At 41.2% G+C, this 17259-nt stretch overlaps 3 protein-coding genes across 3 annotated transcripts; 2 read left to right on the plus strand and 1 right to left on the minus strand.

Annotated features, from left to right (window-relative positions):
- Positions 1–5656, plus strand: LOC122129521 (leukocyte elastase inhibitor-like). Its single transcript, XM_042704448.1, has 7 exons — positions 1–263; positions 1664–1873; positions 3679–3800; positions 3997–4114; positions 4252–4394; positions 4475–4642; positions 4968–5656. The coding sequence occupies exons 2-7, from the start codon at positions 1672–1674 to the stop codon at positions 5379–5381; spliced, it is 1167 nt and encodes a 388-aa protein (XP_042560382.1). The 5' UTR covers positions 1–263; positions 1664–1671; the 3' UTR covers positions 5382–5656.
- Positions 5657–8928: 3272 nt separating this feature from the next.
- Positions 8929–9707, minus strand: LOC116219784 (zinc finger CCHC domain-containing protein 14-like). Its single transcript, XM_031563712.1, has 2 exons — positions 9400–9707; positions 8929–8993 (listed from the first exon to the last, which is right to left on the minus strand). The coding sequence occupies exons 1-2, from the start codon at positions 9590–9592 to the stop codon at positions 8929–8931; spliced, it is 258 nt and encodes an 85-aa protein (XP_031419572.1). The 5' UTR covers positions 9593–9707.
- Positions 9708–11346: 1639 nt separating this feature from the next.
- Positions 11347–14677, plus strand: LOC122129532 (leukocyte elastase inhibitor-like). The gene is made up of 7 exons (XM_042704458.1): positions 11347–11400; positions 11584–11768; positions 12622–12762; positions 12959–13076; positions 13249–13391; positions 13473–13640; positions 13975–14677. The coding sequence occupies exons 2-7, from the start codon at positions 11592–11594 to the stop codon at positions 14374–14376; spliced, it is 1149 nt and encodes a 382-aa protein (XP_042560392.1). The 5' UTR covers positions 11347–11400; positions 11584–11591; the 3' UTR covers positions 14377–14677.
- Positions 14678–17259: the final 2582 nt, after the last annotated feature.

Consider the following 17259-nt stretch of genomic DNA (forward strand, 5'->3'; position numbering starts at 1 on the left):
CACCACAGTTTTATTAAGTAAAAAAAAGTCTCAGACATTTCCTGAGAACTACTAGATGTACAGAGTCCAGAGAGCAGACTCTGTACATCTAGTAGTTCTCAGGAAATGTCTGAGTTGCATTAGCCAACCTGTTCCATGGAATAGGGGAGTGGCTGAGCATGCAGTGGAATATAAATTTGGGAAGTGAGGTGAGAATGACATTAAACATCTCTGCGTTGGTGGTGAGAAATCACTTGATACCAGAAGCGAAATACATTTTAACGGTAAGTTCTACTGACTTTAAGTTTTTTACGTATCTGTACTTTATTTAAGTAAAAATAATAGTGCATACTTTTTACTTTTACTTCATTACATTTTGCAGCTATTATCTATACTTTTTACTCCACTACATTCTACAATATGTGTCGTTACTCGTTACATTTTATGAACACATTTTCGCCAAAATGTTGCCTACACAGAAATATGGATTGCGTTGCTGTTTTGGAAGTTTAAACCAATCAGGTGGCTCTATCTGCTCCAATGACAGCAGAGTGCGCGTTTGGCAGCAGCGCAAGCGGTAGACTTGCCTTTTGGCTAAACATTCAACAGACAGCCTGACAAACTGCCTAATCATTCAACATGGATCCAGAGTCAGCCTCGACCCTCTGATATGAGCCACCCTTGGCCCTATTTAAAAGACATATTCGAGTTCAGAGGCCCCAAGAATGACTCGTGGAGGTTTCAGTGCGTTTCCTGTCTGCCTCAAAAAAAGGAGTTGCTAGCCTTCAAGAATTCACCTTCAAATTAAAAGAAGCATGACGGATAAGCGAAATTCTTGCTAAGTTAATGTCCCTGACTTTTGCATATTATATATATTTAATTTGGTTACTGACATGATATAATACTGTTATCTAGCGAAATACATGTTGACATACAGCAATAGCATCAAAATAACATGATTGTACCATAATTATTCATGTAACGTAGTGGTAAGATAAAGCTGGTAGGTTAAACTATGTCAAGCTAGAGTGAAGATCTGCCTTTTTTATTGACTGGTTATTGCCTGGCATGCAAACTTAATGCCTAGTCTTGGGTTACACATTATTATGTTTTTTCCTTTTCTGCAATCAATAGAGCATAAAACTCTGCATTGACCAGTTTTACAATTACATTTGTACACGTTTACAATTAAATAAAAGATTTAAAGATATCGCATGTGGTCTTCATTGGTTAGGCTTAACAGTATTAACGTTGCAGATACTCCCTGGTAGATAACTTGTCATCTGCAGAATTGTAAATTCGAGTGTGAACAGTATTACAGAGAGTAAGCACAATAAGTACACCAACCTTTCCAATAAACAAATGTTGTTGCTTATAATTATTACTATTAGTGACCTCTGTAGAGGCATAAGTATTACCAGTAGCTATATCTGCATTCTTTATCAAAATGGCACAGCTTAGACATTGAGAGACAACCCATTGCTTGAGTACTTTTACTTTCAATACTTAAAGTACATTTAAAAGTAAGTACTTTTTACTTTTACTTAAGTAGGATTGTTGATGTAGTACTTCTACTTTTACTAAAGTATATATTTTGCTGGGTACTTGTACTTTTACTTAAGTACTAAACTTCAGTACTTCCTCCACCACTGCTCATATGACTCCTTTATCCCATTCCCTATAGGTCAGACAATGGAGGCACTGGCAGCAGCAAACGCAAACTTCTCTCTTGAACTTTTCAAGAAAATCACGGAGATCACGAAGGCCAAGAACACCGGCAATGTGTTCTACTCACCATTCAGCATCTCTTCTGCATTGGCCATGGTCTCTCTCGGAGCCAGGGGAAATACTGAAGTCCAAATTCTTGAGGTGAGTTCACAATGCACACAGTTCAGTGAAGCCATGGATAGCTTCACTCAGGGCAACTGCATTCAGTGCATGATGTACAGTGGCGGTTCTAGACCATTTTTACTAGGGGGGCCAAGGAGGGGCCAGTATTTAACGAGAGGGGCACATCAAAATTGTAAGATTTTTTTTAACCAATAGTAGCTAGGTAGTCATATATAATAATATATAGTAATAATATAATAATAATATTATAATAGTATTGTTTTCTGTTTATAGTTTCTTTAAATTTAGACTTTTTGAATGTAGTATTTTCTAATTCTAGTGGTTGGTTAGCACTTAGCTGGCGAACAGTCATGACAACGAACATATCGTCATACAAAATTGCCCCACCAGAAATGTCTGTGATAGCACATCTAAATGAGACAGAAGGACAGCGATATTTGGAAAAGGCATTGATTATTGGCTGCGATCCATATTTATTAACTTCAACTTTATTTTGTCCCTTAAAGTCTGTAAAGCGTCTGCCCCAACTTTCTTTTCCTGACATTTACATTTATCTTGTACATAATCCATCTATTTTAGTTATTTTAGTGGTGGTTAAGAGTGCCAATATGGGCTGACGAGATGTAGCTAAAGCCTTTAGTACTGTAAAGGGCAAAACAGCTCGCTAGCTATTAGCACTCTAGTTTGCTCAGGAGAGTTTAGCTTTAATAAGACACAGTAATTATTCACGATTGTATCAACGTGCTGCATTTCACTTAACAGGTCAGTCATTCCCTAAATCTTTTGGAATATAACGAAATTGTATATCTGGGTTTCTTAGGCGACAGTTGTCGCATCCAACAGCAAAACATATCCCGGGATTTTTTACTTTCTGTGGGTTGTGACCGACGCACAGCCAGACTACTGCGGCCGTGTTGGACACAAATATGGCGACGCTTAGACACAGTGACGTCACATGGTATCCACGAATAGTAGTTGCTGAGCTCTCCTTCACCGACGAGCACCACACCTGGCAGACTACAGTGTTTGGGTGCGCCGCTTTAATTTACCCGTGTAGAACGTTGCGTCGCATTTGTTCCGCTTTTGGCGCTCGGGTGTAAAATCATAATGAATTCATAATTTTTTATTTAGTCAGCACGGGGTGGCCACAGGGGTGGCCAGGGACATGTCTACGGGGGCACGGGCCACCCCAGGCCTCCGTGTAGAACCGCCACTGATGATGTAGATGATAAGTGAGCACAGAATATAGTAACAGAACACTTATTAATAATACTTTTACCTTTTTTGTAGGTTAATGTTACCTGGCCTATACTTATAGTCAATGACGATTACCCGTATACAGAAGCCACGTTTTAAAAAATATTTTATTAAACGGAGACAATTCGTTTGGATAGTGTGTTTTGCTTTTAACTGAGCAAAATGATGCTGGCAGACATGAATGCGTAAAGAAGCTTAAATGTTTCCTTTCCTTATCTCCTTTAGTATAGGGTACACTGGAGCATCCTTTATGAATGGAAAATAGATAGTATCGCCCCAATTCCTTGCGACATCAACAAACAATCGATCAACAACCGATCAACGTGACCCAAGCCAATAACATCCACCTTTGCAAAATTAGTAGCCTAGTATATGTGCAGTCGGATTCTCTTTGCACCGCGGTTATCTTTGCCAAAGTCCTTATGAATTGTACTTCACATCTTTCCTTGATCTCATGACGTTTTCAAGGAAAAGTGTAGGAAAAGACGATAGAAAGATCCATACGAGCTTTAGTTTTATCGGCACAATATAACTGAACACTTATCAATAATCCTTTTTCATTTTCTCTAAAGACCCTGAACCTTAACAAAGTTGAGGGTGATGTCCATGTTGGCTTCAACAAGCTCTTGGCTGAACTCAACAAAGACGGAGCCCCATATGCACTGAGTCTGGCCAATCGCCTCTATGGAGAGAAGACCTACAAGTTTGTTGAGGTAAGACCATCTGCTTCACACAGACAGCACAGTCACTGGCATGTGGCATGAAATGTAACATTGATCAACACTTTTCCATGCCAGTAAAGGAAGCAGGAATTTGAGTGTGTTAGTGCCAGAAAAGTATGGCCTCTATAGTTCTGACCTGACTTTGATCAAGCCATCATTCCTTGTTTTTTTCCCTCCCATTCTTCAGAAATTCCTTGATGACACTAAGACACTCTACCTTGCCGAGTTGGAGGCTGTTGACTTCATCTCAAATGCAGAGGCGGCCCGAGTAAAAATCAACAAATGGGTGGAGAAAAAGACACAAGGTAATCATCAATCAGTGCTGAAACCCAAACAGCATAACCTTACATACAAAACACCTCTTTTTGTACCTTTCTGTCACTGCCGTAAAAATGAAACAGCTGTTCTTATTCGTTTTCGTATTGATCCATCTATATTGTAGAGAAAATCAAGGATCTGTTGGCTAAAGGGGATGTGGATGATGAAACAAGACTTGTGCTGGTAAACGCCCTCTACTTCAAAGGCGACTGGGAGATGAAGTTCAACAGGGGCAATACCACTGAAGTACAATTTAAGATCAACAAGGTAATGGTTGTCAAAAACAGTTGATAATGAACTCCCCTCCGATGTGCTTGTGTGTATTAAGTCCTTGTGTCTGTTTGCAGAATGAAAGTAAGCCTGTGCAAATGATGCAGCAGACAGCTGGGTTCTCCTTAACCTACGTCCCCGATGTCGACTGCCAGATTCTGGAACTCCCCTATGAGGGTAAAGACATGAGCATGCTCATTATGCTCCCAAACAACATGGAGGACAACACCACTGGACTGGAGAAGGTAAAACAGTGACGTGCACAGTAATGCTAGATGGGTTGGTGCAAAGTATCTAACATAGAACTGAATGAACATTAGATGAAATATCTCTAACCTATTATCAGCCTAACCTAACCTATTAGAGGTTATAGTTTATGTACGTAAGTGTTTTTGTCAACTACAAAACTAATATTTGAATGTTCAAACTTGAAAAATTAAGCATATAGTCCTTTTCGTCAGCTGTGCTAGCTATGTAACAGAGGGTCCAACCTGGATCATTAGAGATTCAGACATTCAGATACCCAGTCCTTGCTCTGATATATAACCTCTCTCTTTGCCACTCCCTAAGCTGGAGCAGATGCTCACGTATGACAAACTTGTGGAGTGGACCAGGCCTGACATGATGCACACCGTGGAGGTCAAGGTGGGTCTCCCCAGGTTCAAGCTGGAAGAGACCTATGATCTCAAGGAGATCCTGGTCAGCATGGGCATGGTGGATGCCTTTAGCCCCAAGAAGTGTGACTTCTCCGGCATGTCGCCCTGCAACAACTTGGTTCTGTCCAAGGTCGTGCAGAAGTCCTTTGTGGAAGTGACCGAGGAGGGCACTGAGGCAGCCGCAGCTACAGCTGTCACAGCTACACTAATCACTAGCAGTATGCCTCTGATACAAAAAATGTTCAGGGCGGACCACCCCTTCCTCTTCTTCATCCGACACAACCCCACACAGAGCATCCTCTTCTATGGCCGCTACAGCTCCCCTTAAGCTGAGGCTAGAGTGGTAAAGAAGTCTACATAGAAAGATGTCTCAGGAATGTCTGAAGAGATCCTGTGTCTGACTAACTACCTGTAACCTAAAGTCTTACTATAAATTCGAATTTTTCTTCTCATTGGAAAATAGTCTTATACTGGATGCTTTAAGAATGTTACTCTACCTAACTGTATGAACCTGGGAGAGCCAGTTGTAACACGAGCACTTCTTGCAGCCAAAAACATTAAAAAAATCCATATGTGGTTATTGACTTGTTATACCATGTCACATGTCAAATAAATCTACTGGAAACATAGTGCCATTGTCTCAGTATTTGTGCTTTAAGGGGAAAAAACAAATGATGTTTTAACTAGTGCTGTCAAACGATTAAAATATTTAATCGCGATTAATCGCATTTATGTCATAGTTAACTCAAAATGAATCGCGATTAATCGCAAATTTGTATCTATTCTAAATGTCCCTTCATTTATTTATTTTTTCCATCATTTTATTTTTATTTGAATGCCCTTATCAACATGGAAAAGTGGATTGGCTTGCTTTATGCAAATGTTTTATTTGATTCAAAACCAACATTGCCAAACAGGGCAGTAGAAAATAAAATTATAAAGTGCATATTTCAGGTAAACAAGGACTCAGCCTATAGTGCAGTTAAACCATGGCTTAATATTTTCTTTTTTTCAAGTTTGCTGGGAACATAGCAGTCAGGCCTCTTATTTCAGAAACAATGAACCGTAACAGTTAGGTTACCAATAAAAGGTAAGCCTACTACTTCTTTGCTTTCAGCCAGCTGCCTGTTGACATTTTCAGACAACAGTGAAGCTCGCTTCTTTTGCACAACACAACTTTTAAAAGTAAACTTTCCATTCAGAAGCTTTTTATCATCCATTTCGCCGTATCGCGCTCACCATTCACTCAACCCGTAACGTTAACCTACTACACAGTTTGCGAGGCCAAAAAGAACGTTAATCTAAAAAAATAAATAAATAAAAAATTATAAAAAAAAAAATTTGCGTTAATCTCGCGATAAAAAAATTAACGGCGTTAAAATGGGTTTGCGTTAACGCCGTTAATAACGCGTTAAACTGACAGCACTAGTTTTAACACATATTGCCTCAGCGTCACTTGTTTAATAATGGTTCATTTGACTAGCAAGTACGGTCCAGCAGTAGAACTCACACTCCAATAGAATCAGTCAGATGCAGCGAGAATTATTGCAAGGGACTGCGTATATAGAAAAACAAATAAAAAGCTGAGAATTGTCCCTGTAGTTCACCAGTGCTGGTTAGGTCAAAACGTTTGCTTCTGAGGTATATATATATATATTCGTATGTCTCGAAATACGTTTCTTACTGTAGTTAAATAACTAAGTTTGTGTCCGGGAGCCATGCTAGGGCTTCATTGTTCAAAGTAGACAGTGCCTGAGGACATGGGCACTGGTACTTGGTGCAGCCGTTGATGATGTGATCAGCAGTTTGCTCCGGGGCCCCACAAGGTTTGTAAGTTGTTGTATGTGTTGACAAACAAGAGGTAAGAGATAAACAAGTGTACATGCTGCATGAGTGGTGCACTGATGCGTAAGTTTGATTGGATTAAAGTCATTGCATTAAGACTGGAAATCTAACTCCAAGACAAGGTCAAGGCAGTTACATTTTGTATGTATTGCTGATAATTCCAGGGAGAAAAAAAAAAACATCAACAATTGGCATAAAATCCAAATCATCCTAGAAATATATTTGACCTTTCCAGTACATAATGACATTTAGATATCAAAGAATACAGTAAACACACAACTGAAGGTAACAGTTTACCTTGTACACAGTACAGCATTTTTTAACCATTAAAAAGTTTGACAAGTATAACTGGCAGATTTATGTGTACAACAATCCCATGAGATCGCAAGGTTCATCCAACAACATCAACTTAATGTAGTGGTCCACCTTTTACCATGTAAGCATTTTGGCCTTCTTGTGTTTCAGTACAAAGTCCCACTATGCAGATTGATGTTTAGTGTAATTGTAAAACTATGTTTCTGTTGTTGTTGTTCTTCTCTTCAAGCAAAATAGGTTTACAATTTCAGCAGTCACTTCAGAACATTTTAAGAAAATCCTTAAGCACTGAACTGAAATATTAACTGCTCACCAAAATAATCGCACTCAGAAACCTAACCTGGAGTAGCCTACGAGAGTAATGTCAGTGTTCTCCTTCTCTTGCAAGTTTTCTTTCTGACAGTGACAGTAGCGCTCATGTTCATTACGATCCTATTCCATTTTCCTTATCGAGTCTAACTATGCATATGTTTCTTAAAATTGGCATGACCTGCTATGAGTCTACTAATCTAGGCTTTGTCCTTGGTGAAACCAGAGTATATCATAGTTGCACGAGAGAAAAAAAACACCATCAAAACAAAACACACAAACAAAAATAAGGAAGGACAAACAACGAGGCTGTAAAGTGAACAGTGGGTAAAAAAGAGCAATTAAAACGAACAGAATGACACTTCTCTAGAGGGGAAGCTACCGCATCGATACAAACAAGCCGACGGAGCTACGCTTGAAAGTCAACACTGACTGGCGTTAGGGAGAGCTGTGATACCCAATGGCACCATCTAGTGGCAATACAGCACAGTGCATCGTCTGAGGCCTACTGGATGGGATTACACAGTAGTTAGTCAAATTTGCCGAGTGCTGTTTGTCATTGCGAGAACCTTGAACTCAGTTTTGCTGAGGGTAGTCTTTGTAGAACCCTTACTTGATATAGTGCTTATTGCCAAAACGAGAAAAACAATTAACAGCAGCTATTTTTCACTATGACATGATGAAAACATGATAAAAGAAACTTTGTAGTTGGGAATTCACATTATGTAGACTGGAAATGCGCTCAAATGTTTTTGAAAACTGAAATTCCTTAGCACAAAGAAGTTTAAACTGTTGTACATTCAAAACACTGCAGCAAAAGGGAAAAAAGGAAACAAAATTCTATTTCCCCCTTTTTTGTTGTATTTTCTTTACTGTATAATTCAACATCAACAACAATAATACAAATGAACCAAACATAGTTTTCTTTTCCAGAGCATAAATATACAATTGTAAAAAAGGTAGGAAACCCTTGACTTAGACCACTATGGATCTCCCTTTTTAAATCAATGAACAAATCATTTCAAAAACCTTTCATACTCGTAGGAGACACATATGCCTTTTGTTATTTTCTTTTTTAAACATCTTTAAAAAATAAATTAGTAAACATAAGCCGCTGTCTTGGGGCGAGTCTTCAGTGCAAAATACCAGAAGCCACTTGGAAAGAGTCCCTACATGAAGCAAGACAGCTTCTCTCTCTCTCTCTCTCCCTCTTGTGTACAAACAAGGAGGCACAAGTATTCACGCTTGCCAAGTCTTTAGTCACACCTGAAGAAATGCAAAGATGAAATGGCGGGACAGGAGTGGCGGTGAGATGAAGAGCTCAGCCGATACCCCCACCCTCCTAATATAGTGTTTACGGGTGGATTGCCAACGTCCAACAGGAGATGTTTGGTGGGTGCAGCGACTCATCCTTCCGTGTTGTCTAGTGCTTCAGAATTGTGAGAGGCGACGTACTGTAGCCGGAAACCACCTGGAGTGACAGAGAGTAGCAAGAGTGAGTGAGATCCAAATTGTGAAATCTTTTATAGGCATATACTGTATATGTGTGAAGGATTCATTTGTCATCATAGAATAATCCTGGAAGGTCCTGCCTAGAAGCTGCTAAGGGGCCTAAAATTCTTCTGGAACATTCTGAACCACCATCTTTGGATGAAGAGCTCTCTGTGCACTTTTTGCCAGAATACAGATTATAGAGGCTTTATTTAGAACCCTCAGAAAGAAAGGGCATTACAGAGGAGTTTTCAAATAAATCCCTTGTTCTTCAAGGCTGAAAAGGTTCCAAAATAAATCCCTTTAGGGTGTTTCTATGTGAAACCAAACAAACCACAGTTTATACGGATGTACAGACTAAAGACATGAAGCGCCTTGAAGGCTACCTTGCTGTGTGGCGTCAATGGAGGGCTGCTTGCAGTCCTGTGCAATGTGCCCGGTGGTGCCGCAGTTGTAGCAGGAGATGTTGCCATTCTTCTTGTTGATGCCCCCCACGCCCGCCATGGCCACGCCGGCACCCTGCATGGAGCCCATGGTGGTTGGGTACACCTGCGGGTAGAAGCCCCTGAAGGCCGCCATCTGCTGAGGTAGCTGTTGCTGCAGAGGGAGGAGAGTGGGAAGATGTGTGGCATCTGCTGGAAAACCTGCCTCGCCGGCGCCATCTGGTGGAAGTAGTAACTGGACACGTGGCCGCCGCCGCCACCCCCACCACCCCCACCACCACCACCACCTCTGCTGCCACCGCCACCACCCCCACCACCACCCCCACCCCCACCCCCACCACCACCCCCACCACCCCCACCACCACCACCACCCCTGCTACCGCCGCCGCCACAGCTGCCACGGCAACCGCAAGCGCCGCAGCCCATAGGCTGTTGCTGCTGGGGGTGAGGAGGGCCGTGCTGCTGTTGCGGTGGTGGTAATGGCTATTGTTGATGCTGGGCGAGGCTGTTGCCACCACAGGTGCTGCTGTTGATGTACGAGGTGCTGTCACTCTGTGCCATACTGTGCCTTAGGGCGGGGCTCGGGCTTGGGGCAGGTCCAGGGGTGTGGGTGGGGAGCACGTGGCGGGGGCGGCTGGGTTGATGCTGATGGCACCCACGGGGTGTTGATGGGACACCGGGGCCCCCGAGCCGCTCTCGGATCCAGCTTAGCAACGTGTCATGGTGAAAAGAAATAAGGTGGCGGAGGTGAGCTGCAACATTCATTTCATTTTACGATGATTTCCTCAATGACATAGCGCAACTGTGGCATAAAAGCAAAGTCAAACTGGAGATATGGCGATGGCTTACTCATTGAACATCGGCAGACTGAACATGCAACTGCCTCACACCAGTTTTTATAATAGCAAGGGTAACCACACAACCATAAAACGCCCACAAACCCAGACGGTTCTTTTCTGACAGCCATTGTCTGTCCCTCTTTCTCGATGCATGGACTTTGTAGTATGAAGCAACAGTTTCTTATGAACACACCCTAATGTAATCGGCTGTCCACGGGGCACGTTCCAGCTGGGGGTGGCAGCGTTGGTTTGGTTGGGTTACAGTGTCCTTTGAATTGAGAAATATCTTTCCAAAGAATTGTTTTAAAAAAAATGCTTTTCAAAGAACAGGTTTCACACAGCCTGTGTTAGAGAGCACTCTGTTCTCAGGCAACTTACCTAAGGAATCAAGAAAATAATTTTTGTCTGAATTTTAGGTATGTGTTTTTTATTACCAAGAGAAAATGAATTGATGAATTATAACTTATAACTTTCAGAGTTTAGAACCAACAAACTATATTGGTTCTTCCAATCAGTTTTGAGCTGATTAGGTGGTTAGGCCAAGACTAGTTCTGATTGCAGTTGACCTGGTAATGTTCAAAAAGGTGCTTAACTGCAGGTCTGTTCTCAAACTCAGAGAAAACATCAGAGCCTGATTTCTGATCAGATATTCTGGATGTTTCGGAGATTTTTCTAACTTTCAGTTGTTCACATCAGCAATATATTTAAGATTGTAGAAAGGTGGCAATGATTTTTAGCATTTTTACTTCTTTTAACCTCAATCCAGAGGACAACTGCAACAGCAAACTAAGTGGCATAAAGAATAATGCAATGTGATAATGGTGTGAAAATGTAAGGTTACACACCACAGTTTTATTAAGTAAAAAAAAGTCTCAGACATTTCCTGAGAACTACTAGATGTACAGAGTCCAGAGAGCAGACTCTGTACATCTAGTAGTTCTCAGGAAATGTCTGAGTTGCATTAGCCAACCTGTTCCATGGAATAGGGGAGTGGCTGAGAATGCAGTGGAATATAAATTTGGGAAGTGAGGTGAGAATGACATTAAACATCTCTGCGTTGGTGGTGAGAAATCACTTGATACCAGAAGCGAAATACATTTTAACGGTAAGTTCTACTGACTTTCTTAAGGGTTAAAGAGATTTCAATGGGGAATTCTCTATGATTGCTACAATTTAGCCTTGGTTATGTGTGGTGCTTACAACTTTTTTGGTGTATGGCCATTAGAATGACACGGTGAGATGAAATACAGTTTTGACTCCTATGACTCCTTTATCCCATTCCCTATAGGTCAGACAATGGAGGCACTGGCAGCAGCAAACGCAAACTTCTCTCTTGAACTTTTCAAGAAGATCACGGAGATCACGAAGGCCAAGAACACCGGCAATGTGTTCTACTCACCACTCAGCATCTCTTCTGCGTTGGCCATGGTCTCTCTCGGAGCCAAGGGAAATACTGAAGTCCAAATGCATGAGGTGAGTTCACAATGCACACAGTTCAGTGAAGCCATAGATAGCTTCACTCAGGGCAACTGCATTCAGTGCATGATGTAGATGATAAGTGAGCACAGAATATAGTAACAGAACACTTATTAATAATCCTTTTACCTTTTTCCTGAAGATTCTGAACCTTGACAAAGTCGAGGATGATGTCCATGTTATGATTACCCACAAGAACCGAACAGAACAGGACAGTTCAGTAATGCAGCAAGACCCAAAACTCCTCACGCTGTTTTTAGAACTTTTGAAAAAATGCTGCACAATACATTCGTAGCATGTCCATAACGTAGCAACAACAAGCGGACCGGGAGCACTCTGGTTCTGAGGAAGGTTAATGTTACCTGGCCTACTTATAGTCAATGACGATTACCCGTATACAGAAGCCACGTTTTTAAAAATATTTTATTAAACGGAGACAATTCATTCGGATAGTGTGTTTTGCTTTTAACTGAGCAAAATTATGCTGGCAGACATGAATGCGTAGGAAAGAATCTTAAATGCTTTTTTTCCTTATCTCCTTTAGTATAGGGTACACTGGAGCATCCTTTATGAATGGAAAATAGATAGTATCGCCCCACAACTCCTTGCGACAGCAACAACAACCCAATCAACAACCGATCAATGTGACCCAAGCCAATAACGTCCACCTTCGCATAATTAGTAGCCTAGTATATATGCAGTCGGATTTTCTTTGCACCGCGGTTTTCTTCATGTCGTTTTCAAGGAAAAGTGTAGGAAAAGACGGTAGAAAGGACCATAGGACCTTTAGTTTTATCGGCACAATATAACTGAACACTTATCAATAATCCTTTTTTCATTTTCTCTAAAGACCCTGAACCTTAACAAAGTTGAGGGTGATGTCCATGTTGCCTTCAACAAGCTCTTCGCTGAACTCAACAAAGAAGGAGCCCCATATGCACTGATTCTGGCCAATCGCCTCTATGGAGAGAAGACCTACAAGTTTGTTGAGGTAAGACCATCTGCTTCACACAGACAGCACAGTCACTGGCATGTGGCATGAAATGTAACATTGATCAACACTTTTCCATGCCAGTAAAGGAAGCAGGAATCTGGGTGTGTTAGTGCCAGAAAATGATGGCCTCTATAGTTCTGACCTGACTTTGATCAAGCCATCATTCCTTGTTTTTTTCCCTCCCATTCTTCAGAAATTCCTTGCTGACACTAAGACACTCTACCTTGCCGAGTTGGAGGAGGTTGACTTCATCTCAAATGCAGAGGCGGCCAGAGTAAAAATCAACAAATGGGTGGAGAAAAAGACACAAGGTAATCATCAATCAGTGCTGAAACCCAAACAGCATAACCTTACACACAAAACATCTCTTTTTGTACCTTTCTGTCACTGCCGTAAAAATGAAACAGCTGTTCTTATTCGTCTAATGATTTATTTGTGTTTCAATTTCTTTGTTCTTGATTTGTTGATCCATCTATATTGTAGAGACAATCAAGGATCTGTTGGCTGAAGGGATTTTGGATACTTATACAAGACTTGTGCTGGTAAACGCCCTCTACTTCAAAGGCGACTGGGAGAAGAAGTTCAACATTGTCAAGACCACTGAAGTACAATTTAAGATCAACAAGGTAATGGTTGTCAAAAACAGTTGGTAATGAACTCCCCTCCCATGTGCTTGTGTGTTTTAAACTAATTGTGTCTGTTTGCAGAATGAAAGTAAGCCTGTGCAAATGATGCATCAGACGGCTACGTTCTCCTTAACCTACATCCCTGATGTCGACTGCCAGATTCTGGAACTCCCCTATGAGGGTAAAGACATGAGCATGCTCGTTATGCTCCCAAAAAACATGGAGGACAACGCCACTGGACTGGAGAAGGTAAAACAGTGACGTGCACAGTAATGCTAGATGGGTTGGTTCAAAGTTTCTAACATAGAACTGAATGAAAAAAATACAACATTAGATGAAATATCTCTAACCTATTATCAGCCTAACCTAACCTATTAGAGGTTATAGTTTATGTACGTAAGTGTTTTTGTCAACTACAAACTAATATTTTAATGTTCAAACTTGAAAAAGTAAGCATGCAGTCCTTTTCGTCAGCTGTGCTAGCTATGTAACATAGGGTCCAACCTGGATCATTAGAGATTCAGACATTCAGATACCCAGTCCTTGCTCTGATATATAACCTCTCTCTTTGCCACTCCCTAAGCTGGAGCAAAAGCTCACGTATGACAAACTTGTGGAGTGGACCAGGCCTGACATGATGCACACCGTGGAGGTCCAGGTGGGTCTCCCCAGGTTCAAGCTGGAAGAGACCTATGATCTCGAGGAGATCCTGGTCAGCATGGGCATGGTGGATACCTTTAGCCCCCAGTGTGACTTCTCCGGCATGTCCTGCGACAAACTGTTTCTGTCCAAGGTCGTGCACAAGTCCTTTGTGGAAGTGAACGAGAAGGGCACTGTGGCAGGCGCAGCTACAGCTGCCATCGTGAGTAGGAACAGTGCCATGAGACCCCGAGAGACGTTCATGGCGGACCACCCCTTCCTCTTCTTCATCCGACACAACCCCACACAGAGCATCCTCTTCTATGGCCGCTACAGCTCCCCTTAAGCTGAGGCTAGAGTGGTAAAGAAGTCTACATAGAAAGATGTCTCAGGAATGTCTGAAGAGATCCTATGTCTGACTAGCTACCTGTAACCTAAAGTCTTACTATAAATTTCAATTTTTCTTCTCATTGGAAAATAGTCTTATACTGGATGCTTTAAGAATGTTACTCTACCTAACTGTATGAACCTGGGAGAGCCAGTTGTAACACGAGCACTTCTTGCAGCCAAAGACATTTTAAAAATCCGTATGTGGTTATTGACTTGTTATACCATGTCACATGTCAAATAAATCTACTCAAAATATAGTGCCATTGTGTCAGTATTTGTGCTTTAAGGGGAAAAACTAATGATGTTTTAACACATATTGCCTCATATAGCCTCAGCACTAGAGACAATAATGGTTCATTTGACTAGCAAGTACAGTCCAGCAATAGAACGCACACTCCAATAGAATCAGTCAGATGCAGCGAGAATTATTGCAAGAGACTGCTTATTTAGACAAACAAATAAAAAGCTGAGAATTGTCCCTGTAGTTCACCAGTGCTGGTTAGGTCAAAACGTTTGCTTCTGAGGTGTATATATATATATATATTTATATACACGTCTCGAAATACATTTCTTACTGTAGTTAAATAACTAAGTTTGTGTCCGGGAGCTATGCTAGGGCTTCATTGTTCAAAGTAGACAGTGCCTGAGGACCAGGGCACTGGTAGTTGGTGCAGCCGTTGATGATGTGATCAGCAGTTTGCTCTTAAGCCCCACAAGGTTTGTAAGTTGTTGTATGAGTTGACAAACAAGAGGTAAGAGATAAACAAGTGTACATGCTGTGTGTATGGTGCACTGATCCGTAAGTTTGATTGGATTTAAGTCATTGCTGTAGGTGAAACCGGGGTTGCTACATTAGTTTAATTAAATCAGTCTCATAAAATGTAATAATCATTAAATTTAGTATTTAATATTTTATAATTAAATTACTAAAACAATGAAAAGCTCGAGTTGTACCACTAGGCTACAGTCTAAGTATGGTATCACAATACTATCGTACTACAATTTCACTACTAAGTCTATAACACTTCATGAAACAACCAGAGAAGTGAAGGCATTTGAAGTACTTGATTGGCGGAAAATGGCTTTCAGTGGAATATTGGAACAATAACAGGCAAGACAATTGTTTCAGTCTAAAATAAACAATTTATTAAAAATAACAAACGGTAATTAATAGTAATATCAAATCAGGTATAATAACATACACACTGGAGTAAAACAATTGAGCAAGGCACACAGTGGGATTGGGGAATGAAGTAATCTGTTTCAGCAATGCAGAGGAGGATGCGTTAGCTTCCTCGTCTCTGTCTGTGTGTGTGTGAGCGGGTGCGTGTGTGGGTATGCGCAGTTGCGAGTAAATGCGGTCGCGCGCTCAATGGAGAGATGGGGGAAGTGAGAGGGTACGCTATGCGCAAGCGCACAGGTGATAGATGCTGTGTGCGTGAAGTCAAGAGTGCGTCATTATCCACGGTCACAGACCGTGGAGATTGTGAATCAGTTTGCATTTAAATCTTAACGAAATAAAACAGCACTTATCACATAGAATAAAACATACATATAAAACTAAGTTCTGCCCAGATATTAGCCTTAGTTCGATCGCTCTTGCGTAGCGACCAAGATGTTTTCTGCGGTCTTCCGTGGAACTACAGGCAAGTTAGATTCCCCTCTCACAGGATACCTGAAGTACTAAAAGAACTATACACATGCAAACGATATAAACAGAACACAGGAATAAACGCGTGCTGTGCACTACTATGCCCAGGTACTGAAATAAAACACGGACCGCAAAACAACTTGTATAAACCAAAACAAAAGAACGACAAGACAAGGCAGCAGCTCGTGTGGTGACTCCCGCCCTCCAACAGGCCGGGTTGTGTCTGCAGAACACAAATCATAATTAAAAACCAACGGAGGTAAAATTATGCCAAAAGGGAGATTTAAATAAAATACCCACGTTACTCGGAGACACTGGCTGCCGCGGGAACGTGCGTCCTCACTAAACAAACATGACACTGATATAAATATAATTATAAAAATTCAACGACCAGGTCTGCTAATCCATTCAAGAACAGAGCATACCTGGAACTAGAGTGATCAACAGTTCTCGAGGTCAGCGAAGGAGAAGAGGATCACAACATCAGGCTACAATAAAGGACGAAGTTAGTCCACAGTGTGATATAAATTCCACGCAACTGGCTTAGAGGCGAAGAAAACCTACCGCGGGAGGAACAGAAAGCCACTCTGCACAGGAGGTAGCGATTCACAATATCAGGATATTGCACACATCCAGGCTTTTATAGCCACACCCAAGCAATGGCCACTAATTACTCAGGTGTGCTAAACGAGTGCAGTGACGTGAGCATAGGTGAATTAATCTCACTACAATTGCATCAAGACTGGAAATCTAACTCCAAGACAAGGTCAAGGCAGTTGAATTTTGTATTTATTGCTGTTAATTCCAGGGAGAAAAAAAAAAAAATCAACAATTGGCATAAAATCCAAATCATCCTAGAAATATATTTGACCTTTCCAGTACATAGTGAAATTTAGATATCAAAGAATACAGTAAACACACAACTGAAGGTAACAGTTTACTTTGTACACAGTACAGCATTTTTTTAACCATTAAAAAGTTTGACAAGTATAACTGGCAGATTTATGTGTACAACAATCCCATGAGATTGCAAGGTTCATCCAACAACATCAACTTAATGTAGTGGTCCACCTTTTACCATGTAAGCATTTTGGCCTTCTTGTGTTTCAGTACAAAGTCCCACTATGCAGATTGATGTTGATGTAGTGCGGCGACTCATCCTTCCGTGTTGTCTAGTGCTTCAGAATT

The sequence above is a fragment of the Clupea harengus genome, unplaced genomic scaffold (genome assembly GCF_900700415.2).
Source record: "Clupea harengus unplaced genomic scaffold, Ch_v2.0.2, whole genome shotgun sequence".
Classification (NCBI taxonomy): Eukaryota; Metazoa; Chordata; class Actinopteri; order Clupeiformes; family Clupeidae; genus Clupea; species Clupea harengus.

Coding starts and splice junctions, on each gene's coding strand:
- LOC122129521 (XM_042704448.1), top strand. CDS start 1,672: ATGGAGGCACTGGCAGCAGCAAACGCAAACTTCTCTCTTGAACTTTTC. Junction 4,115..4,251: donor GGTGGAGAAAAAGACACAAG/GTAATCATCAAT, acceptor TCTATATTGTAG/AGAAAATCAAGGATCTGTTG. Junction 4,395..4,474: donor TACAATTTAAGATCAACAAG/GTAATGGTTGTC, acceptor GTCTGTTTGCAG/AATGAAAGTAAGCCTGTGCA.
- LOC116219784 (XM_031563712.1), bottom strand. CDS start 9,592: ATGGCGGCCTTCAGGGGCTTCTACCCGCAGGTGTACCCAACCACCATG. Junction 8,994..9,399: donor CATTGACGCCACACAGCAAG/GTAGCCTTCAAG, acceptor CTGTCACTCCAG/GTGGTTTCCGGCTACAGTAC.
- LOC122129532 (XM_042704458.1), top strand. CDS start 11,592: ATGGAGGCACTGGCAGCAGCAAACGCAAACTTCTCTCTTGAACTTTTC. Junction 11,769..12,621: donor CTGAAGTCCAAATGCATGAG/GTGAGTTCACAA, acceptor TTTTCTCTAAAG/ACCCTGAACCTTAACAAAGT. Junction 13,641..13,974: donor ACGCCACTGGACTGGAGAAG/GTAAAACAGTGA, acceptor CCACTCCCTAAG/CTGGAGCAAAAGCTCACGTA.